General features: G+C 44.7%; 1 protein-coding gene across 1 annotated transcript in view; it reads right to left on the bottom strand.

The window, feature by feature from the left end:
* LOC143964144 (prefoldin subunit 1-like) overlaps positions 1-21,277 on the bottom strand; it is a 280,636-nt gene that overhangs the window by 161,509 nt on the left and 97,850 nt on the right. The window contains exon 2 of the mRNA XM_077473839.1: positions 1,448-1,614. Within this exon, the coding sequence (XP_077329965.1) occupies positions 1,448-1,614 (167 nt within the window). The remainder of the gene's footprint in view (positions 1-1,447; positions 1,615-21,277) is intronic.

Here is a 21,277-nt window from a genome sequence, read left to right as displayed (position 1 = left end):
CTTTTGCCTAAGGCCGCGTACACACGCGGGGACTGTTCGCTCAACTTTGTCTGCTGAACAGTGTTTCGGCGGACAGTCCGCTCGTGTGTGGGCTTCAGCGGACAGTTTCAGCGGACAGTCTGCTGAACAAAGTTTTTCGGAGTTTCCGAAAAACTGTCCGCTGAAACTTTGTTTCAGCGGACAGTCCCCTCGTGTGTAGGCTTGTTCGTCAAACTAAGTTCCGCGCATGCTCAGAAAGGATTTACACGCCGAAGGTTGTATTGCAGTGTATAGGACGTCGTATTTTTCGTCCCGTCGTACGTGCCGTTCACGTCATCGCGCAAGTTTCAGCGGACTGTTCGTTCGTCGTGTGTGGCCAAGTCCGTCCATGCTAATTTTGAGCGGACTGTCCACTGAAACTGTTTGACGAACAAAGTTGAGCGAACAGTGCCCGCGTGTGTACGCGGCCTTAGAGGCTTAATGTAGAATTGGATATCAATTGTTTTATAAGTGACTACTAAAGTTAGTTTTAATATGGATTTTAAATTCAGATAAAAATTTAATTTTAATTCATATGACATTTTCAATGCGCCTATGGGTGCCAGTAGTGTTCTGAGTTGTATCTGTATAGGGATAGCGTATGCGGCTTTAATTTTAATAATAATGATCTTATTGATCAAATTTTTTTATTCAATGTCATTGGTATATTGATTTTTTTTATTAGTGTTTACTATGCGTTTCATCATGTTTTTAGTTTATTAGTGTTCAATTATGACTGGTATATATGAATTTTAACGTTATTAATGTAACATTATCGTGTATTAATCATGAAGAATATTAACCTTCATGTGGAATGGTATATTGCATGGAGAATATGTATAACCATTCTAATATGTACCAGTGTTAATAATGTGCCGTACACCTGGTTAATTGCAAACTGAGTAACGTTGATTACTCTATCTCCTCGGCTGGTGAATTGCTCATTTTGTGTGCTGCTCATGTGCACCATTACATGTGTGAGTAACCGTCACATAGGGGTCAAACTGGCCGTAGCGGGTGATCAATATAAAGCTTTGACGTTGCGCCGTGAGATCACGTCCTCAGTTGAAGTGACGAAGCGAGTCAGCTCATGACCTCTACTCCAACTTGATTATCTGTAGGATGAATTTGTACACATCCAATGCCACTGGAGGAAGAAGGCCGTTCCGTTTGTCCATTTTTCATCTGTCTGTCGACACAGGTGAAAAACAGAGATCAATGCATATCTATGGGTAAACTGATGTAAATGATTGACTTTTGTTCAGGTCCATTTCCTTAAAAAGGAACAAGTCTGCATTGTGTTCCATTTAAAAAAAAATGGAAAACAGATTCTTTTTCTTGGCAAAAAAACGTGACTGAGCGGATGACGCCCATGTGAATGTGACCCCAGTCTACTTGAGACCATAAACTATTAAAATGTTTTACTTACATCCTCCCCACACCTTCATACATCAGCGTTGCATCTGGAAAGCTCTTGATTTCTACACTGGTAAGTTGGGCATGCTTCTTTGTTCTTGTCAGCTGCTCTATCTGGAGGTCTGCAAGTTTTACCTTTTGCTGAGTATCAATCACTTTGGCTTGAAGCTCTGTAAAGGCCTGTACAAATAAAATAGATTTTGTTAAAATGGATAGAAATACACTTTTAAATGGAAATTAAGCCCTACATAAAAATACAAAAGGTTTTCCACAGTTTTTATTTAAACAGAAATACAGATATTCATGCAATTACCATAAGATTCCTTTTTCAGAATCCACATAGGATCCAATTCAATAACCGTGGCATGGAGTGTAATTTGTGAGTAGATAAAACACTAGGCTGGTCCTGGAGGTTATAATCCCTCCTTTACCACAATATACCTCAGAAGTAAGCAAGTCGTTCAAAATAATTATCCCTCTTTCCACAGGGGGCTGGGCACGCAAAAAATATACATAAAGCTGTGAAAAAAAAAATGTGATTTTTACACTTACTGTAAAATACATTTCCTAGAGTTAATTAACAGACAGAGGAACAACTGAGACAACTGGGCTATACTGTCAACTGTTCTATTTTTACTCTTATTTCTTTTTTTATTTTAGTTTTTTTTATTAAATTTTACAAATTTTTATTCCAATTTCTATTTTTTATTTTTATCTTATTTTTATTTTGTAATTTTCTTTTCTATATTTTTCATATATTTTCATCCCTTTTTTTTTATTTTCTCTTTTTTTCTTACATTTTTCCTCACTTTATTTTTCATTTTTTCACCCACTTCAATTTTCATTTTTATTAAATTTTTACTATTTTCCCATCTTTACCTTTAAATTTAATTCCTCTCCATCCCATGCCAAACTTACATACCCCTCCCCCCCCCCCTTACTTATTGTTTTGTTTTACAAGATGACTAATGTTTTTGTTCCCAATAACAATCATTCAACATGTCCTGTGTATGGTCTGCATTTGGACTGCAATGCTGGTCGGCCGAAAGCCACATCCCTCTGACACCACCCCTTCCCCTTCCTTTTTTCGACTTCACTCCATATATAAACACGGCCAGCAATGGCTGCATCAATTGCCTGATGAAGGAGCACGCACGCTCCGAATTCGAGCGCTGTAACCACTCCCCTCGGTCTCAAACGACTGACGTTCTCCACCTGCTGACGTGCTCATTGTAGGACACACACACCCCGAAGTGACGGACGCCACCAGAAGCGACCGGGGTCTGATTCCCTACTACAGCCCAGCAGGACACACTGGATGATAGCGGAGGATGGCCATGGAGATCTATTATGACTGATTTTATCTACTCAATGTGAGTGTACATCTTTTAAATTATAAATAAAGCCATGTTTTAAATAAACATACTACTCTCAGAGCGGCGCAGACCTACTAAGGTTCATCCTATCTAGTTAAGGTGCACCATATCATTCAGGCCTTACATTATAAGTCCAGTCAAATCCAAATCAAATCTAATCTAAAATGTAAACCTGTTCCCATCCCTATTCTAAGCCCTATACTAGTTTCCCTATAGCAGGAAAGGCATACTTTAATAAATGTAAAGTTATGCTAAGAATATGCATGGGAAGGAAGCGATGGTGGAGAAGGATCAGGGGTGGTTTTGGTAGCTCATAAGCTCAATAATAGCATGCAATGGCAAGCTGCGGTTTCCAAAGAGAGCAAAGTCCTTTCTTGAATAAATAGATAATTTTTGCACCTGTACAAATCATTAGTAAGACCTCATCTGAAATACGCAGTTCAGTTTTGGGCACCGGTTCTCAAAAAGGATAAATCGGAGAACTGGAGAAAGTGCAGAGAAGGGCAACCAAAACTGAGGCATGGAGAAGCTCAGCTATGAGGAAAGATTAGATGAACTGAATTTATTCTCTGTTGAAAAGAGGAGATTAAGGGGGGATATGATCAACATGTACAAATAGGATTTTTATAACAGCTTGATGGGTTATATAGGGTATCACTAGGTGACTGGAAACTAGCACACCCTAGACAGGAAGTTCAACCCCCTATATAACCCCCCCCCCTCTACCCTTACTGGGACTAGTGTATTAGAAGAGGGGAGGGACCTCAGTGTCCCATGATTGTACCTCAAAAGAAAAGGATTTTTACAGGCAAGCAGTTATAAAAATCCTATTTTCCTTTCTCGTGCGGGACACAGAGCCTCAGTAATCACTGATGGGATGTCCCAGAAAAATGCTATCTGAGGGGAGGAGAACATCAAGTAGGGTGTAATCAGACCTGAGGACCTTGTACCGCTGCCTGCAGCACACGCCCAAAAGGCGATATCCTCATGCCCCCTCACATCTACCTGATAAAATCTGGTGAATGTATGGACTGAAGACCAGGTTGCGGCCTTGTAGATTTGAGCCATAGAGGCCTGGTGATGCACTGCCCACGAAGCACTAATAGCCCTAGTGGAGTGTGCCTTGATCTGAAAAGGCAAGACTTTCTGCTTCAAACCATAAGTTTGAACAATAATTTGTCGAATGCATTTAGCAATGGAAGATTTAGACGCTGCCTGTCCTCTTATTAGGACCTTCTGGCAACACAAATCATCAGTTTGGCGAATCTGAGCAGTTGCTTCCAGATAAGTTTGACTGCTCTTACTACATGCAAAGAATGTAGTGACCTTTCTTCTGTAGAAAAGGCATCTGGAAAAAAGGAAGGCAGAACAATATCTTGGTTTAGATGAAAACCTGAAACCGTCAGTAGAAAGCTAGGATGAGGGCGCAATACCACTCTATCCTTGTGCATGATTAAATAAGGCTCTTTACAGGAAAGAGCTGCTAATTTTGATACTCTTCTAGCAGAAGAAATGGCTACCAGAAAAATTTACTTCCTTGTCAACATGACCAAGGGAATTTGACGTATTGGTTCAAAAGGCTGTTTCCGTAAAACTGGCAGAACCAAGTTCAAGTCCCAGGGGTTTAGGGGCGCCTTAACCGGAGGATTAAGGCGAGTTACCCCCTGTATAAAGCTTAGGACCAAAGAATGCAAAGCATGAAACAATACTGACAAGGCCGAAAACCTGGCCCTTGATGGTACTCAAGGCCAGCTTACTTTCTAACCCCATTTGCAGAAAGTCAAGGATTCTACCTATGACATATTTTCTGGGATGCCAACCCCTGGATTCACACCAGGAGACATAAGCTTTCCAGACTATGATAAATCATTCTGGAAGCTGGCTTCCTTGCATTAACCAAGGTAGAAATCACTCCTCAGAATGTGGGTTTCAATAGCCAAACCATTAAATTTAGCGTTTTGTAAGGCAGGATGGAACATTGGACCTTGGGTTAACAGTGCTGGACATGACGGTAGGGTGCATGGGGAACCTACTGCCATTTTTACTATTTCTGCATACCAAGCTCTTCTGGGCCACTCTGGGGCCACCCGAAGTACCGACTTAATTTTCTGCCTGATCCTGCAAAGGAGTCATGGCAGTAGCAGAATAGGAGGGAGTGCATAAATCAGTGAGAGTTGATGGCACAGAGTCACCAACTCATCTGTCCCGAATGCAAGAGGATCCCTTGTTCCCGACACAAAGTTGTTGATCTTGTTGTTGAACCTGGACACAGAGATCTACATCCAGAATCCCCAATCTTTGACATATGGCCAAGAAGGTGTCGGCTGAAGAGACCATTCCCCTGGGACTAACTGCCGGTGACTTAAATAGTCCACCTGCCAGTTCTCTACCCCAGGAATGAAGATTGCCCATATGCACGCCACATGCTTTTCTGCCCAGATTAAAATCTGGTTTACTTCTCCCTGAGCTGCACGACTCCTGGTGCCTCCTTGGTGATTGATATAAGCCACTGCTGTGGCATTGTCGGACTGGATCCTGACAGGGCAACCCTGTAACCCGAGTGTCCAGGCCTTTAGGGCAAGATACACTGCACAGATCTCCAGAAAGTTGATGGGTAAGGTCCTCTTGGTCTTTTGACCATTCCCTTGGACAGTCGACTGTTCAAGAACTGCTCCGCAACCCAAAAGACTGGCGTCTGTTACCATTCTCCAGGCAACTGGTAAAAAGGATTTTCCTTTTTGCAGATTTTCGGGTATCAACCACCAACTGAGGCCCAGACGCACTGCAGGAGATGGACGCATCGGAAAATCTAACGCCTGAACCTTCTTGTTCCAGGCAGACAGGATACTGTTTTGCAGCAGTCTCGAATGAAACGGAGCATAGGGAACTGCTTTGAATTAAACCACCATCTTCCCCAGCAGCCTCATACAAAGGCGAATACAAGGACCCTTCTTTGTCCCGACTATCTGAATCAGTTCTTTTATGGCACTGATCTTTGCCTGGGGGTAAAAATACCCTCTTCTGGGCTGTATCTATGGGCAGACCCAAATACTCTAGTCTTTTTACTGCCTTTAAAGAAGACGTCACCAAGTTAATCAGTTAGTTGACTGTGGTGACCAAGTGGGCTACCGACCGGTCTATCAAGAGCAGGTTGTCTAGGTATGCTATTACTGTTATACCCGGGGCCCTTAATCTGGCCAGAAGAGGTGCCAAGATTTTTGTAAACACCCGAGGTGTATTAGCTAGCCCCAAAGGCAGAGCTACAAACTGAAAGTGGCGTTTTTCTACTTCGAAACCCAGGTACTTTTGATGAGCAGGGAAAATAGGTAAATGCAGGTACGCATCCTTGATGTCTATTGACGCCAGAAGTTCTCCTCCTTGTAGGATGGAGACCACCGATTGGATCGATTCCATGCAAAAGCCTACTTTTAGGAACCCCAATCTCTGCTCTTGCATGGGAACTATCACGATAACTTTTTGCGACAATAGTCGCTCCAACACTAGAAAGAGAGACTTCTTTTTCTCTGAGTCTCTGGGTACATTTGATCTGAGGAAACAAGGAGAGGGGAATTCTTGGAACTCTAGTTTGTAAACTAGTTATTGTGGAGACCACCCATCTGTCTTGAAAGGCCTCCTGCCAGAGAGTCTTGAGAACTGTAGCAGTCTTCCCCCTACCCGAGCGAGCGGGGGTTCCCCTCCATAAAGAGGCTTTAGCGTTTTGTCTTGTAGACTTCCTCCCCCAGGACTTCTTTTGTCCCTGGGGTTGACTCTAAAATTTAGTTCTTGAGCCTGACAGAGGAGGCCGTCGCGACTACCTGGAGGCTAATGCTCCTGGCACTGGGGAAAAAGCACGTTTACTCCTCTTTTTACCGGCAAGAGGCTGCTTTCCCACTAGAGATCTTTTGGATATAATTGTCCAAATCCTCTCCGAACAGCCTTGCACCACGAAAGGGGAATATAGCCAGAAGTATCTAACATGGTGAATCGGCTGACCATTTTTCAACCACAAGATTCTACGCAGTTGCACCAATCCAAGCGTAAGACGAGAGATCTGGGAGGATAAAATCTCTGATTGCATCAACAGCAAAACACAAAGCCACTGGTAGGTTGGCCAACCCCCAGGCTTCCGGTTCAGGTAAAAACCTTGAGGACCTGTTTATCCCCTTCCTGCCGAGCGTACGCAGATGTGCGTAGTCGGCTTCCGGGGGAGGGGTATACTGGGATGATGCCTGCACCTGCAGGCATCATCCTGGTACCGTTTTTTACAGCGGATGATTGGCTAGCCGGCCATAACAACCGAAGCGGTTAAAAGCCGCTCGGCTGTAATGCCGGAGGAGTGGGAGGGGACGTCCCCCCCCCTCCTGCCACTGTTACCGGTGCTCCCGCTCGATCGGGAGCACCGAGTCACAATCGGATGCCTCCGGCTGCTGGGGAGGAACTGGAATGACGCCGTAATCGGCGTCATTCCAGTCTCCTAATAGTAAACACGGAAGCGACATCATGACGTCACTTCCCGTTTACTCGGCTGCCAATGGCGCAGATTTAAAAAAAATATACAGTATTCAGAATCGCCGTTTTCGGCGATCTGAATACATTGAAGTGTAAAGGAGGGATGGGGGGTCTTTTAGACCCCCCATCCCTCCATAAAAAGTACCTGTCACCACCTATTACTGTCACAAGGGATGTTTACATTCCTTGTGACAGCAATAAAAGTGATAAAAATATATATATATTTTTTAAACAATTAAATAAAAAAAAAATTTTTTTTAAAGCGCCTCATCCCGGCGAGCTCGCGAAGCAAAGAAAACTCATACGGAAGTCGCGTCCGCATATGTAAACGGTGTTCAAATCACACGTGAGGTATCGCCCCGATCGTCAAGAGCGAGAGCAATAATTCTAGCAAAAGTTTAAAGCGTTGCCTATTGAGATTTTTAGGTACCGTACTTTATAATCGCACGCACTCGTGGAACGACGACAAAGTGTGACATGTTTGGTATCCATTTACTTTATCTTTCACAATATGCCAAAAAATTGGGCTAATTTTACTGTTTCGTTTTTTTTTTAATTCATGAAATGGTCTCTTTTCCCAAAAAGTTGCATTTAAAACACCGCTTCGCAAATACCGTGTAACATAAAATATTGCAACAATCGCTGTTTTATTCTCTAGAGTCTCTGCTAAAAAAATATATATAATGTTTGGGGGTTCCAAGTAATTTTCTAGCAAAAAATATGGATTTTAACTTGTAAACACCAAATTACAAAAATAGGCTTAGTCATGAAAGGGTTAACATGGTTTCTCAAGTACTGACAAACTGATTGTTGCCACTGCAGGTTGAACCTGCCAAGGAAAAAAACGTGTTTTTTTTTTTTTTAACATGAATTCCAATTTTTTATAAGTTGGATACCTAAGCATCTGAGTGTTGTCAACAGGACAAGTCAGACTTTTATTGATGGAGGATATGACAGTGTCAATCGCTGGTATACCCCACATCTTACAAAATTTTTCCACCACAGGATAAAGTGTTGAAAACTTTTTAGGAGGGAAAAAAAATGTTTATCTGGGTGATCCCACTCGGAATAAGCTTTTCCAGTAAACTATAAACAGGAAAGGCATGTGCAGTTTGAGGAGACCTCAGTGAACCCAAACAAGAGGAGGGTTCTGACTCAGATACGAACAACTTAAATGTGGAGCGGACCAATCCAGCAAGAATTTCCACCAACACCTTCTTATCCTGAGAAGCTTAAGAGGACCATTCTCCACTTGATTCCTAAAGAGAGGAATCAGTCTCATCCCGATACTTTTTCCCCCAGAGTTCCTCTGTTTGAGGGTCCCGGGTGGTAGAGGGGGACCTAGTGCATTTTCTTCCACTAAGTGAAGATGCGATTAAGGCCACTAATCTTTCCTCTAGCCCATTTATGGTTGAGGAAAAAATCTCCTGCGTAATATACAGGCGCTGAAGTGCCAGAAGCAGATGCAGCCCTTGACCCCAAATGCTCACCCTGGCCAGCTATCCCAGGTCCTTCAGGGGGAGGAGCAGCAGAGGGGGGTCCTCAGAGCCTGAAGGAGAACCCTTTGAGCCCCTGTTTTTCAGGGTATTTGTACCTCTTCTGCCCATGCTGCCAAGAAACAAAGGTAGAGGTATCACAAAAAAAGCACCAACTGCTGGGCAATGTAGTTCAGCAACTGCCGCTGCTACCAAGACCCAGTCTGGTGCTTAAGTAAATGCTGCCAGGGAATACCTGTGTCCCACACTCACATGCATCTGTCAGCTGTGTCCCTCCATAGGCTGTGTGCACCTGCAAAAGAGTGCACTTTATAGCCCGAGTAACCAGCAACGTGGGCGTCTAACCACACCAACGTCGTGTTAACGCTCCACACCCCTCCTCTACTCGCCCCTTCTGCCCCCCAGTCTTTTAAAAAAAATAGGATTTTTAAAACAGCTTACCTGCAAAATCATTTTCTTTGATGTACATCAGGGGACACAGAGCCATAGTATTTACTATGTGAGTTATGTCGGACCGACAGGTGCATGACACTGGTACGCCCCTAAGGTGTGTACTCCCCTATATAACCCCTCCCATTACTTCAGTCTTCAGTTTTGTAGCCAAGCAATACAAGTGTATACCAAGGGAGGGACCTCAGAGTCCCCTGATGTACATCAAAGAAAAGGATTTTACAGGTAAGCAGTTTTAAAAATCCTATTTTCTTTTCTTACATCAGGGGACACAGAGCCATAGTAATTACTATGTGGAATGTCCCATAGCAATGGCAACTGAAGGGGGGAGACACAACAAAAAAGAAAGGAAGTCAGAGGACTCATACTGCAGCCTGCAGCACACTGCGCCTGAAGGCAAAATCCTCATGACCTTTAACATGGATTTGATAAAATCTGGTAAACGTATGAACTGAAGACCAAATCGCGGCCTTACAGATCAGAGCCAGAGAGGCTTGATGATGCATCGCCCAAGAGGCACTAATCGATAGAGGTCGACTGATATGGGTTTTTCTCTGGCCGATGCCGATATTTAGAAATCATGGCGGCCGATATATGATGCCGATTTTTTTGGGCCGATATGTTAGGCCGATTTTTTTTATTTTAGTTTTTTTTATCCCCCTTCATCTCATAAAACCTAACGACACCTTTCCCACTGGGGCGTTTTTTTAGGCGCGATGCGCTGGCAGGATGTTAAAAAAAAAAAAAAAAGTCCTGCAAACAGCACGTTTGGAGTGGTGTATATCACTTCTCCACCACTCCTGCCCATTGATATTAATGGGCACCACTGCCGAATCGCAGGCAATGCGATTTGGCAGCGGTGCTTCGCGGGCGCATTTAACCTCTTCTTCGGCCGCTAGCTGGATTATATGCGCCCCACTAGCAGCCGAATAGCACCGCTAAAATGATGGTAAAGCGCTGCTAAAACTAGCAGCATTTTACCATCAACGCCTGCCCGCTCCAGTTTGAAAGCAGCCTATAAAATAAAAACAGTTAGTCAAAACTTTCGGAAGAAAAAAAAAATTGGCTAGCTTTACTGTTTTAGGTTTTTTTTTTTTTTATCATTTAGTGTATTTTTTTTCCCCAAAAAATTGCATTTGAAAGACCTCTGCGCAAATGCCGTGTGACATAAAATATTGCAACAACCGCTATTTTATTCCCTAGGGTCTCTGCTAAAAAAATAAAAATTTTTGGGGGTCTAAGTGATTTTCTGGCAGAAAATACAGGACTTTTACTTGTAAGCAACAAGTGTCAGAAAAGATTTAGTCTTTAAAGCGGGACTGCACTGCGAAAAAAAATATTAAAAGCCAGCAGCTACAAATACTGCAGCTGCTGACTTTAAATAAATGGACACTCACCTGTCCCGGGGTCCAGCGATGCCGGCAGCCGAGGCCAATCGATCGCTCGGCTCTCGGCTGCTGCCGCCACCATTCTAGGTGAGCGAATCAGGAAGTGAAGCGAAGCGGCTTCACTTCCCAGTTCCCTACTGCGCATGCGCGAGTCGCGAAGCGCAATAGGAATTGTCCGCGCTGTCTCTGGGACCCGTGTGTGTCCCAGCAGACAGCGCGCAGGGACAGGAAGAGGCATAGACTCCCGTGGGAGTCTATGCCCGGAAGTGGGTGTAAATACCTGTCTTTGACAGGTATCTGCACCCCCCCTTCCCCCCTGAAAGGTGCCAATTGTGACACCGGAGGGGGGGGTTCCGATCAGCAGAAGTTCCACTTAAGGGTGGAACCCCGATTTAAATGGTTAAACTGAGAACTCTACACACAGAGTTGAGTTCATTCAGTCAAGTGTAAACATTGTTTCTTTTTGCCCTTTTCTTGGCAGACTGCCCAGAGAGGAAACAAGTGCTTCTATGAAGACTCAGGCAACTTACATTGACTTCTATTACAGAAGTCATTTCCAAGTCGCGCTGTAGTTCTAAATCGGCCTTTTTATCAGCTCAATCGGTCGATGCCGATTAATTAAAAAAAACGGCAAAATATCGGCCGACCTCTACTAATCGCCATGGTTGAGTGTGCTTTAACATGAAAGAGGAGGAATTTTCTTCTTTCAACCATAAGCCTGAATAATGAATTGACGAATCCACTTGGAAAAATAGTGGATTTTGACTGTCAGGGCTGGCTTAGCCCTTTCTTCTCTGGGCTGGCTGCTCGGCTGTCGGCTAAATTGCCAACTCTCATCTCTCTCCAGTTACCCAGCTGTTCCCGATCCTGCTCGTCTGACCTGCCTACTTAAAGCTGTCCAGCTCACTTCATCTTTGCCTTTGCCTTGGTCACATCACAAGAAACCATCTCCTGCGTTCCAGTTTAAAGACTGGCTTGCTGACATCCCTTCTGGCTCCTTATCCTGCTTGCTTCCTCCACTTGGATCCCTGACTTCTGGCCTGGCTGATTACTCGATCTGGTTACTGGACTCTGGCTATGCTTTGACTACGCTTATGCTATTTTCCTTTTTATTTTTATATAATAAACAAGTGTGATTTATTATTATTATTTATGATCAGATATGGCTCTTTAGAAGACAGAGCCATATGCCTTCCAGACTCTATAGTAGATAACCCTGGAAGCCAGCTTCCTGGCATTAAGGTAGATATTACCAAAGGAGACAACCCACGATCCTTTAGCATGCAGGTCTCAATAGCCAGACTGTTAAATTTAGCGACTGTAAGGTGGGATGGAACACCAGACCTTGCCCGAGAAGGTCTGGCCGCAATGGCAGAGTCCAAGGGACTCCTACTGCCATCTTTATGATCTCGGCAAACCAAGATCTTATGGGCCACCAGAATCACCTTCTTTTGTTCCTGCTTGATCCTGCGAAGAAGGCGCAGAAGTAGCAGAACTGGAGGAAATGCATAGATCAGAGAAAACTGATCCCATGGGAAGACTAATGCATCTGTTCTGCAAGCTAGCGGATCCTTTGTTCTCGACACAAAGTTGTCGACCTTGTTGTTGAATCTGGACGCTGACAGGTCTACGTCCAGAGTACCACATCTCTGACATATCGCTAGGAAAATGTCGGGGTGAAGAGACCATTCTCCCAGAAATAAATTGGTGACAACTCAAGTAGTCCACCTGCCAATTCTCTATCCCTGGAATGAAAACTGCTGATGGGCAAGGGACGTTGTGTTCTGCCCAAGACAGAACATGATTCACCTCTTTTTGGGCTGCAAGACTCCTCGTGCCCCCCTGGTGATTGATGTAAGCCACAGCCGTGGCACTGTCGGACTGAATCCTAACAGGACAGTCCCTCAGTCTGACCGTCCAGGACTTTAGAGCCAGATGAACTGCCCGAATCTCCAAAATGTTGATAAGCAAGGTCCTTTCCAACTTGGACCACTTCCCCTGGACAGAATTCTCTTGCAGGACTGCTCCAGAGCCTAGAATACTGGCATCCGTAATCACAACTTTCCAAGAGACTGGTAGAAACGATTTTTCCTTTTGAAGGTTGCTGGATATCAACCACCAATTTAGGCTCTGACGTACGTTGGGAGCCAGATGGAAAATCTAAGACCTGAACCTTCTTGTTCTAGGCTGACAGGATTGCGTTTTGTAGTAATCTTGAATAAAACTGCACGTAAGGGATGGCCTCGAAGGAGACCACAATTTTTCTCAATAGTCTCATGCACAACCGAATGGAAGGCTTTTTTCTTTGCCTTGATGAGTTGAATTAGCTCTACAATGGAACTGATTATTTTCTGAAGTAGAAAATACCTTTTTCTGTATGGCATCTATGACCAGACCCAGGTACTGTAATCTCCTTGATGGCTTCAAGGAGGATTTTTTTAGGTTGAGAATCCAGCCTAGAGATTCCAGGTAGTTTACCGTTGTGACCAGACTGGTTTAGCCCTGAAACTGAATGACCTATTAAAAGCAGATAGTTTAAGTAGGCTAGGACCGTTATCCCCTGAGCCCTTACTCTGGCTAAAGGAGGCGCCAGAATTTTTGAGAACACCCGTGGTGCTGTGGCTAGATGGAATGGCAGGGCCACAAACTGAAAATTACGATTTTCTACTTCGAACCACAGATATTTCTGTTGAGCGGAAATATTGGCACATGGAGATATGCATCTTTGATATCGATTGAGGCCAAAAATTCCTCCTCCTTGGGAGGATGGCTACAACCAACCGGATTGACTCCATGCAAAAGGATCGGATGTTTAAGCGCAGATTCAGATCTCTGAGATCTATGTCAGAAACCATGAATCAGACCGAGACAGAAGTAAAATTAAATCACACTTGTTTATTAAATAAAAATAAAAAAGGTAAATAGAAAAAGCGTAGTCAAAGCATAGCCAGAGTCCAGTAACCGGATCGAGTAGTCAGCCAGGCCAGAGTTCAATAACCAGATCAGGTAATCAGCCAGGCCAGAAATCAGGGATCCAAGTAGAGCAACAGCAAGCAGGATAAGGAGCCAGAAGGGATGTCAGCAAGCAAGTCTTTAACCACTTTCAGACCGGACCATTTTGCTGGTCAATGACCAGAGGTCTTTTTACAATTTGGCACTGCGCTAGTTTAACTGGTAATTGCGCGGTCATGCAATGTTGTACCCAAACAAAATTTGCGTCCTTTTCTTCCCACAAATAGAGCTTTCTTTTGATGGTATTTGATTGCCTCTGCGATTTTTATTTTTTGCGATATAAACGTAAAAAGACCGCAAATTTTGAAAAAAAAATGATATTTTCTACTTTTTGTTATTAGAAAAATCCAATAAACTCAATTTTAGTCATACATTTAGGCCAAAATGTATTCAGCCACATGTCTTTGGTAAAAAAAAAGTCAATAATTGTATATTTATTGGTTTGCGCAAAAGTTGTCACATCTACAAACTAAGGTACGTTTTCTGGAATTTACGCAGCTTTTAGTTTACGACTGCCTATCTCATTTCTTGAGGTGCTAAAATGGCAGGGCAGTACAAAACCCCCCCAAATGACCCCATTTTGGAAAGTAGACCCCCTAAGGAAATTGATAAGAGGCATGTTGAGCCCATTGAATATTTTATTTTTTTGCCTCAAGCGATTGAATGACGACTTTAAAAAAAAATTATTATTCTTTTTTTACACAAAGTTGTCACTAAATGATATATTGCTCACACATGCTATGGGCATATGTGAAATGACACCCCAAAATAAATTCTGCTGCTTCTCCTGAGTACGAGGATACCACATGTGTGGGATTTTTTGGGAGCCTAGCCGCGTACGGGGCCCCGAAAGCCAAGAACCGCCTTCAGGTTTTCTAAGGGCGTAAATATTTGACTTCACTCCTCACTACCTATTACAGTTTTGAAGGCCATAAAATGCCAAGATGGCACAAAACTCCCACAAATGACCCCATTTTAGTAAGTAGACACCCCAAGCTATTTGCTGAGAGGCATGTTGAGTCCATGGAATATTTTATATTTTGCCACAAGTTGCGGGAAAATTACAAACTTTTTTATTTTATTTATTTTTTTCACAAAGTTGTCACTAAATGATATATTGCTCACGCATGCCATGGGCATATGTGAAATGACACCCCAAAATAAATTCTGCTGCTTCTCCTGAGTACGGGGATACCACATATGTGGGACTTTTTGGGAGCCTAGCCGCGTACGGGGCCCCGAAAACCAAGCACCGCCTTCAGGCTTTCTAAGGGCGTTACAGTTTTGAAGGCCATAAAATGCCAAGATGGCACAAACCCCCCCCAAATGACCCCATTTTGCAAAGTAGACACCCCTAAATTTAGGGGTACACTAGTGAGACTAGGTAATAAATGGCGGGTGCCCTGAAACTATAAAAAAATAACTAACCAACCAGCGTCACCTGTAACAGTTATATGGTGATCACTGGTGAAAGGGTTAACTAGGGGGCAATCAGGGGGCTTTATGCGGTAGTATATGGGGGTCCCTGGCGCTATAAAAAGCTGCGGCGAACCTAAATACCTACCTGCCTAACTAGCGTCACCTGTGACACTAATACAGCGATCAGAAAAATGATCGCTTATTAGGCTGGGTTCACACTGGAGCGATGCGGGAACGCCACGAATCCGCGGCGGCGGCAGTTCACACTGCCCTATACGAACTGCTGGGAGTGTCAGTGAAATGTTAATGACACCCCCAGATCAGTTCGCATATCGCAGTGCGATCTGCAAACTCGGATCGCATGGTGTGAACACCCATGCGATCCGATTCTGCTGCGGACCAAAAAAAGGGTCCCGTGCGAATTCAGCCATACTATCTGTATGGCTGAACTCGAATCGCACAGAGATCGGATGTGATTTGCACTGCAGTGCGGTGCGAATCACATTCGTTCTCATAAACCGCTGCAATGTGAACCCAGCCTTAGTGACACTAGCGACGGGGGGTGATCACGGGGTTAAACCTTTATTGGGGGGGTTAGGGGGGTACATTAGAACTAAAGGGGGCTAACCCTAACTGCCCTAACAGTTATTACAGTCACAAATGACACCAATGCAAAAAAATAAAATAAATGCAATTGGTGTCACTGTGACTGGGGGGGTGTGAGTGTGCCTGGCATGTTCTACTGTACGTGTAGTGTGTTGGTGCAACTCACCGATCCTCTCTCCTCGGTGCCGGAACGAAAAATACCGACACGGAGGAGAGATTACATCACTTCCTCTCCTGTGTTTACATTACAGGAGAGGAAGTGATGTCACGGAGCATTTCTATTCGCCGAGAGCGATCGCGAGGGGGTGGCCATGAATGAATGGCCGCCCCCTCATCCCGGATCGCTCCCGAACGAATACTGACCGCCGCAGGCACCGGGGGAGGGGGCCCGATAGGGCCCCCCACTCGCGGAAAGGCAGGGACGTATATATACGCCCATATGCCTGCCCGTGCCATTCTGTCGACGTATATCGACGTGCGGCGGTCGGCAAGTGGTTAAACAGAACCGCAGGAGATGTTTTTTTGTGATGTGACCGAGGCGAAGGCAGAGGGGAAGCGAGTTGGACAGCTTTATTTAGGCAGGTCAGACGAGCATGATCAGGAACAGCTGGTAACTGTGGAGAGATGAGAGCTGGCAATTAGCCAACAGCTGGGCAGCCAGCCCAGAGAAGGAAGGGCTAAGTCAGCCCTGACAGTACCCCCTCCTCAATGACCACTCTCCCTCGGAGGGCCACCGGGCTTGAGGGGAAACAGTGTATGGAACTCGCGGAGGACGACAGGGGCAGGTACGTCTAAGGATGAAACCCAGGAGCGTTCCTCTGGACCGTACCCCTTCCAATGCACCAGGTACTGTATAGGCACACGGAATCTACGGGAGTCCAAATGGATTGTACCTCATACTCCTCATGGTTCTCAACCTGAATAGGGTGAGGGCATGGCACAAGGTGGTAAATCGTTTACAGACCAACAGTTTCAATAAGGAGACATGAAACACATTTGAGATGCGCATACTAGGAGGAAGGTCCAACGCGTAAGCCACTGGGTTAATCTTGCGAAGGATAAGGAAAGGCCCAATAAACCGAGGTGCAAACTTCAGTGAGGGAATACAAAGCCGGAGGTTGCGAGATTGATAGCCAGACCCTGTCCCAAACCTGTCAGGAAGGCGCAGGTGTCTGCGGTCAGCATGGAGTCTGTACCCATCATTAGCATGACGTAAAGCCTCCTGAACTTGTACCCAAGTGGAACGAAGACCACTGAGATGCTCCTCTAACACAGGAATACTCTGCGGAACAAACGAGTCAGGCAACATGGAAGGATGGAAACCATAATTCGCCATAAATGGAGACAATCGGGAGGCAGAATTCAAGGCACTGTTGTGAGCAAACTCTGCCCATGGTAATAGGTCTGACCAGTTATGGAGGTCAGAAATATAGCAGCATAGGAATTGCTCCAAGGACTGATTGTCTCGCTCTGCAGCCCCATTAGACTTATTACGCAGAAGAGAACGCAAGCTGGATTCCCAACTGTGCACAAAAGGCTCGCCAGAACCGGGAGACAAACTGACTGCCCCTGTCCGAGACAATCATCTTGGGTAGCCCCATGTAAGCGAAAGATCTCCTCAGGTATCTCCCTAACCTTATCCAGCTGCAGGGTTCTGTGGTAACAGACCCAATCTTCACCACTCGCTGTGGGCTCCGTTAAAAAAAAAATCCCTCAGGGACAGGGGCCTCCTTTTTATCAAGGGATCCACAGCCCTGGGCCTGTAAAAAGAGAAAAAACAAAAAACACACTAATAGTGGATTCCGGGGTTCAGCTCTCTAAAAAGAGAAGCGCTACATTGCATTAAATACCATTCAATTTGGCCTGTAAGACACTTTGAATGGATCCGGTTGCATGGCGTGCCCCAGCAACGAATAATGCAGCGGAGCTTAGCACAGCGTATCTTTACTCATGACCAAACACCTAAGACACTGGCGAAAAAAAAAACTGGAGGTACTCCCGGTAAGGGGAGGGGTTATATGGGGAATTGAACTAGGGTGTGCCAGCTTCCATCACCTGAAGGTGCAATACCCATACAGTTATTACTGTGACTCTGTGTCCCACGATGTACGATAAAGAAATATCTTTTTTATATTCCCAGGAATGAAGTAAGCACTTGTGCTTTACCTAAAGCTCAAGGCATGGGGCTTGGTACCAAGGGAGTCCTGGAAACTGTTAATGTCCCTGGAACGTCAGGATCCACCGGGACCAGACTTGGTTGGCTCTTCGAAGCCTCAACCCGGCACGCAACTCCTGACAGGAGGTTGCCAGTGAGCTCAGGGTGGCGTGAATCTGACAGGGACGCGGCGACAGCCCGCAGGGTAACCTGCTCAGTATTAGAGCCTGAAGTACAGGGGAAGAATAATCTTAATGGTTCTGCTTTGCAAGCCGAATTCGGGTATGAAATTCTCCTGCATCACAGTTCCGCCATGAGTCTTGGGATGGTCCAGGTTCTTAAGAAGGGCATGCTATTCTGTTCAGAACCTCTGGCCGGAGAAGGAGAGATGGAGGCAAAGTCTTCGATATCCGCTGCTTCTGATATGACCTATGCAACCGAAAACACTGTCATAAGCAAGAGTTTTAAATTACTGTACCCCAAACTTACTCTAAGGAAAGGAAAAATCTGTCTTTTTTTAACCACTTGATCACTGGGCACTTAAACCCCCTTAACCACTTAAGGACCGCCGCATGGCAATGTACGTCGGCACAATGGCACCAACAGGCACAAGCACGTACATGTACGTGCTTGCCTTCCAGCGGGTGGGTGGTCTGATCGGACCCCCTCCCGCTGACTGCGGCGGTCCGTTACGCTTCAGGAGTGATCCGGGATGAGGGGATGGCCGTTGGTTTCTGGCCATCCCCTCTCGATCGCTCCTGGCGAATGAGAAGCTTTCCCCGCCTGTGTAGTGTAAACACAGGCAGGGAGGAAGTGATGTAATTCTCCTCGGGGCGGTCTTTTTGACCGGACTGCGAGGAGAACACAATAGTAAGTGCACCAACACTACACTGACACGTAGGTACACATAGGCACACAAATTACCCCCCGATCACCCCCCCCCCCCCCGATCCACCCCCCCTCCCAGTCACAGTGTCACTGATTGCAGTGATCATTTATTTACTGATCACTGCATTTAGTGTCAGGGCAGTTAGTGTTAGGTCCAGGGTAGCCCCCTACCCCCCCAATAAAGGTTTAACCCCCCGATTGCCCCATAGAGTTAACCCTTTCACCCCCTTTTGCCAGTGTCACTAAGCGATCGTTTTTCTGATCGCTGCATTAGTGTCACTGGTGCCGCTAGGTAGCTAGTTATTTTTTATGTTCACCGCCAGGTTTTTATAGCGTTAGGTACCCCCATATACTACCTAATAAAGATTTTAACCCCCTGATTGCCCCAAGAGTTAACCCTTTCACCAGCGATCACCGTATAAGTGTTATGGGTGACTCTGGTTTGTTAGTTTGCTTTTTATAGCATCAGGGCACCCACCATTTATTACCCAATAAAGGTTTAACCCCCTGATCACCCGGCGGGTGATATCAATTAGGTTTTAGGGTCTGCGTCGCCCCAGGCAGTGCTAGGTTGTGCCAGTACCGCTAACACCTACGCGCAAAGCATACACCTCCTGTAGTGGTATAGTATCTGAACAGATCAATATCTGATCAGATCTATACTAGCGTCCCCAGCAGTTTAGGGTTCCAAAAAAACGCATTGTTAGCGGGATCAGCCCAGATACCTGCTAGCACCTGCTTTTTGCCCCTCTGCCCAGCCCACCCAAGTGCAGTATCGATCGATCACTGTCACTTACAAAACACTAAACACATAACTGCAGCATTCGCAGAGTCAGACCTGATCCCTGCGATCGCTAACAGTTTTTTTTTGGTAGCGTTTTATATTTAAATACTGAAGGCAGTGCTTGGTTTTCGGGGTCCTGTACGTGGCTAGGCACCCAAAAAGTCCCCCACATGTGGTATCCCCGTACTCGGGAGAAGCAGCAGAATTTATTTTGGGGTGTAATTTCACTTATGCCCATAGCATGTGTGAGCAATATATCATTTAGTGACAACCTTGTGCAAAAAAATTTTTTTTGATATTCCTGCAACTTGTGGCAAAATATAAAATATTTTATGGACTCAACATGCCTCTCAGTAAATAGCTTGGGGTGTATACTTTCCAAAATGGGGTCATTTGGGGGGGGGGGGGGGTTGTGAAGGCAGTGATTGGTTTTCGGGGTGTCGTACGTGGCTAGGCTCCTAAAAAGTCCCACATATGTGGTATCTGTGGTATCTCCGTACTCAGGAGAAGCAGAATATATTTTGGGGTGCAATTCCACATATAACTAATGCATGTGTGAGCAATATATCATTTAGTGACAACTTTTTGCAAACTTTTTTTTTGTGTCATTATTCAATCACTTGGGACAAAATAAATAAATAAATAAAATATTCAATGGGCTCAACATGCCCCTCAGCAATTTCCTTGGGGTGTCTACTTTCCAAAATGGGGTCATTGGGGGGGGGGAGGTTTGTACTGCCCTGCCATTTTAGCACCTCAAGAAATGAGATAGGCAGTTATAAGCTAAAAGCTATGCAAATTCCAGAAAATGTACTCTAGTTTGTAGACGCTATAACTTTTGCGCAAACCAATAAATATACGCTTATTGCAGGGTTTGACAAATTTGCTTGGAATCTAGGAGCCAGCTAAAAAAGTTAGGAGCCAGGTCCGTGACGGCGATCTGGACCTGTCCCTGGCCTGACATGGAGACGAGTGAGGGGAAGATAGCCCCCCACCTGTCTCCAAGTCATTGCCCATAGCTCTTAGAGGGACATTTTATTTGTTTTATTTTTTTCAAATGACAATTTTTTTTTAAATTGCGTTTTAGTGTAAATATGAGATGTGAGGTCTCTCTGACCCCAGATCTCATATATAAGAGGACCTGTCATGCTTTTTTCTATTACAAGGGATTTTTACATTCCTTGTAATAGGAATAAAAGCGACACACTTTTTTTTTTTTTTTTTAAAAGAACAGTGAAAAAAATAAAAATAAAAGTTAAAATAAGAAAAAAAATTATAATTTTAAACGCGCCCTGTCCTGCCAAGCTTGCGTGCAGAAGCGAACGCATATTGGAAAGCGATGTTCAAACCACACATGTGAGGTATCGCTGCGATCGGTAGAGTAAGAGCAATAATTCTAGCCCTAGACCTCCTCTAACTCAAAATGTGCAACCTGTAGAATTTTTTAAACGTCGCCTATGGAGATTTTAAAGGGTAAAAGTTTGTCGCCATTCTATGAGCGGGCGCAATTTTGAAGCATGACATGTTGGGTATCGATTTACTCGGCGTAACATTATCTTTCACAATATAAAAAAAATTGGGCTAACTTTACTGTTGTCTTATTTTTTTTTATTAAATAAATTATTTTTCCCCCAAAAAAGTGCGCTTGTAAGTCCGCTGTGCAAATACGGTGTGACAGACATTATTGCAACGACCACCATTTTACTCTCTAGGGCAGGGATGTCCAAACTTTTTTCAAAGAGGGCCAGATTTGATGAACT

The sequence above is a fragment of the Lithobates pipiens genome, unplaced genomic scaffold (genome assembly GCF_037356315.1).
Source record: "Lithobates pipiens isolate NorthernLeopardFrog02 unplaced genomic scaffold, aLitPip1_a1.2 Scaffold_8, whole genome shotgun sequence".
Lineage (NCBI taxonomy): Eukaryota > Metazoa > Chordata > Amphibia > Anura > Ranidae > Lithobates > Lithobates pipiens.
The sequence above is the reverse complement of the archived record's forward strand: the minus strand, read 5'-3'. Positions and strand labels throughout refer to the sequence as shown.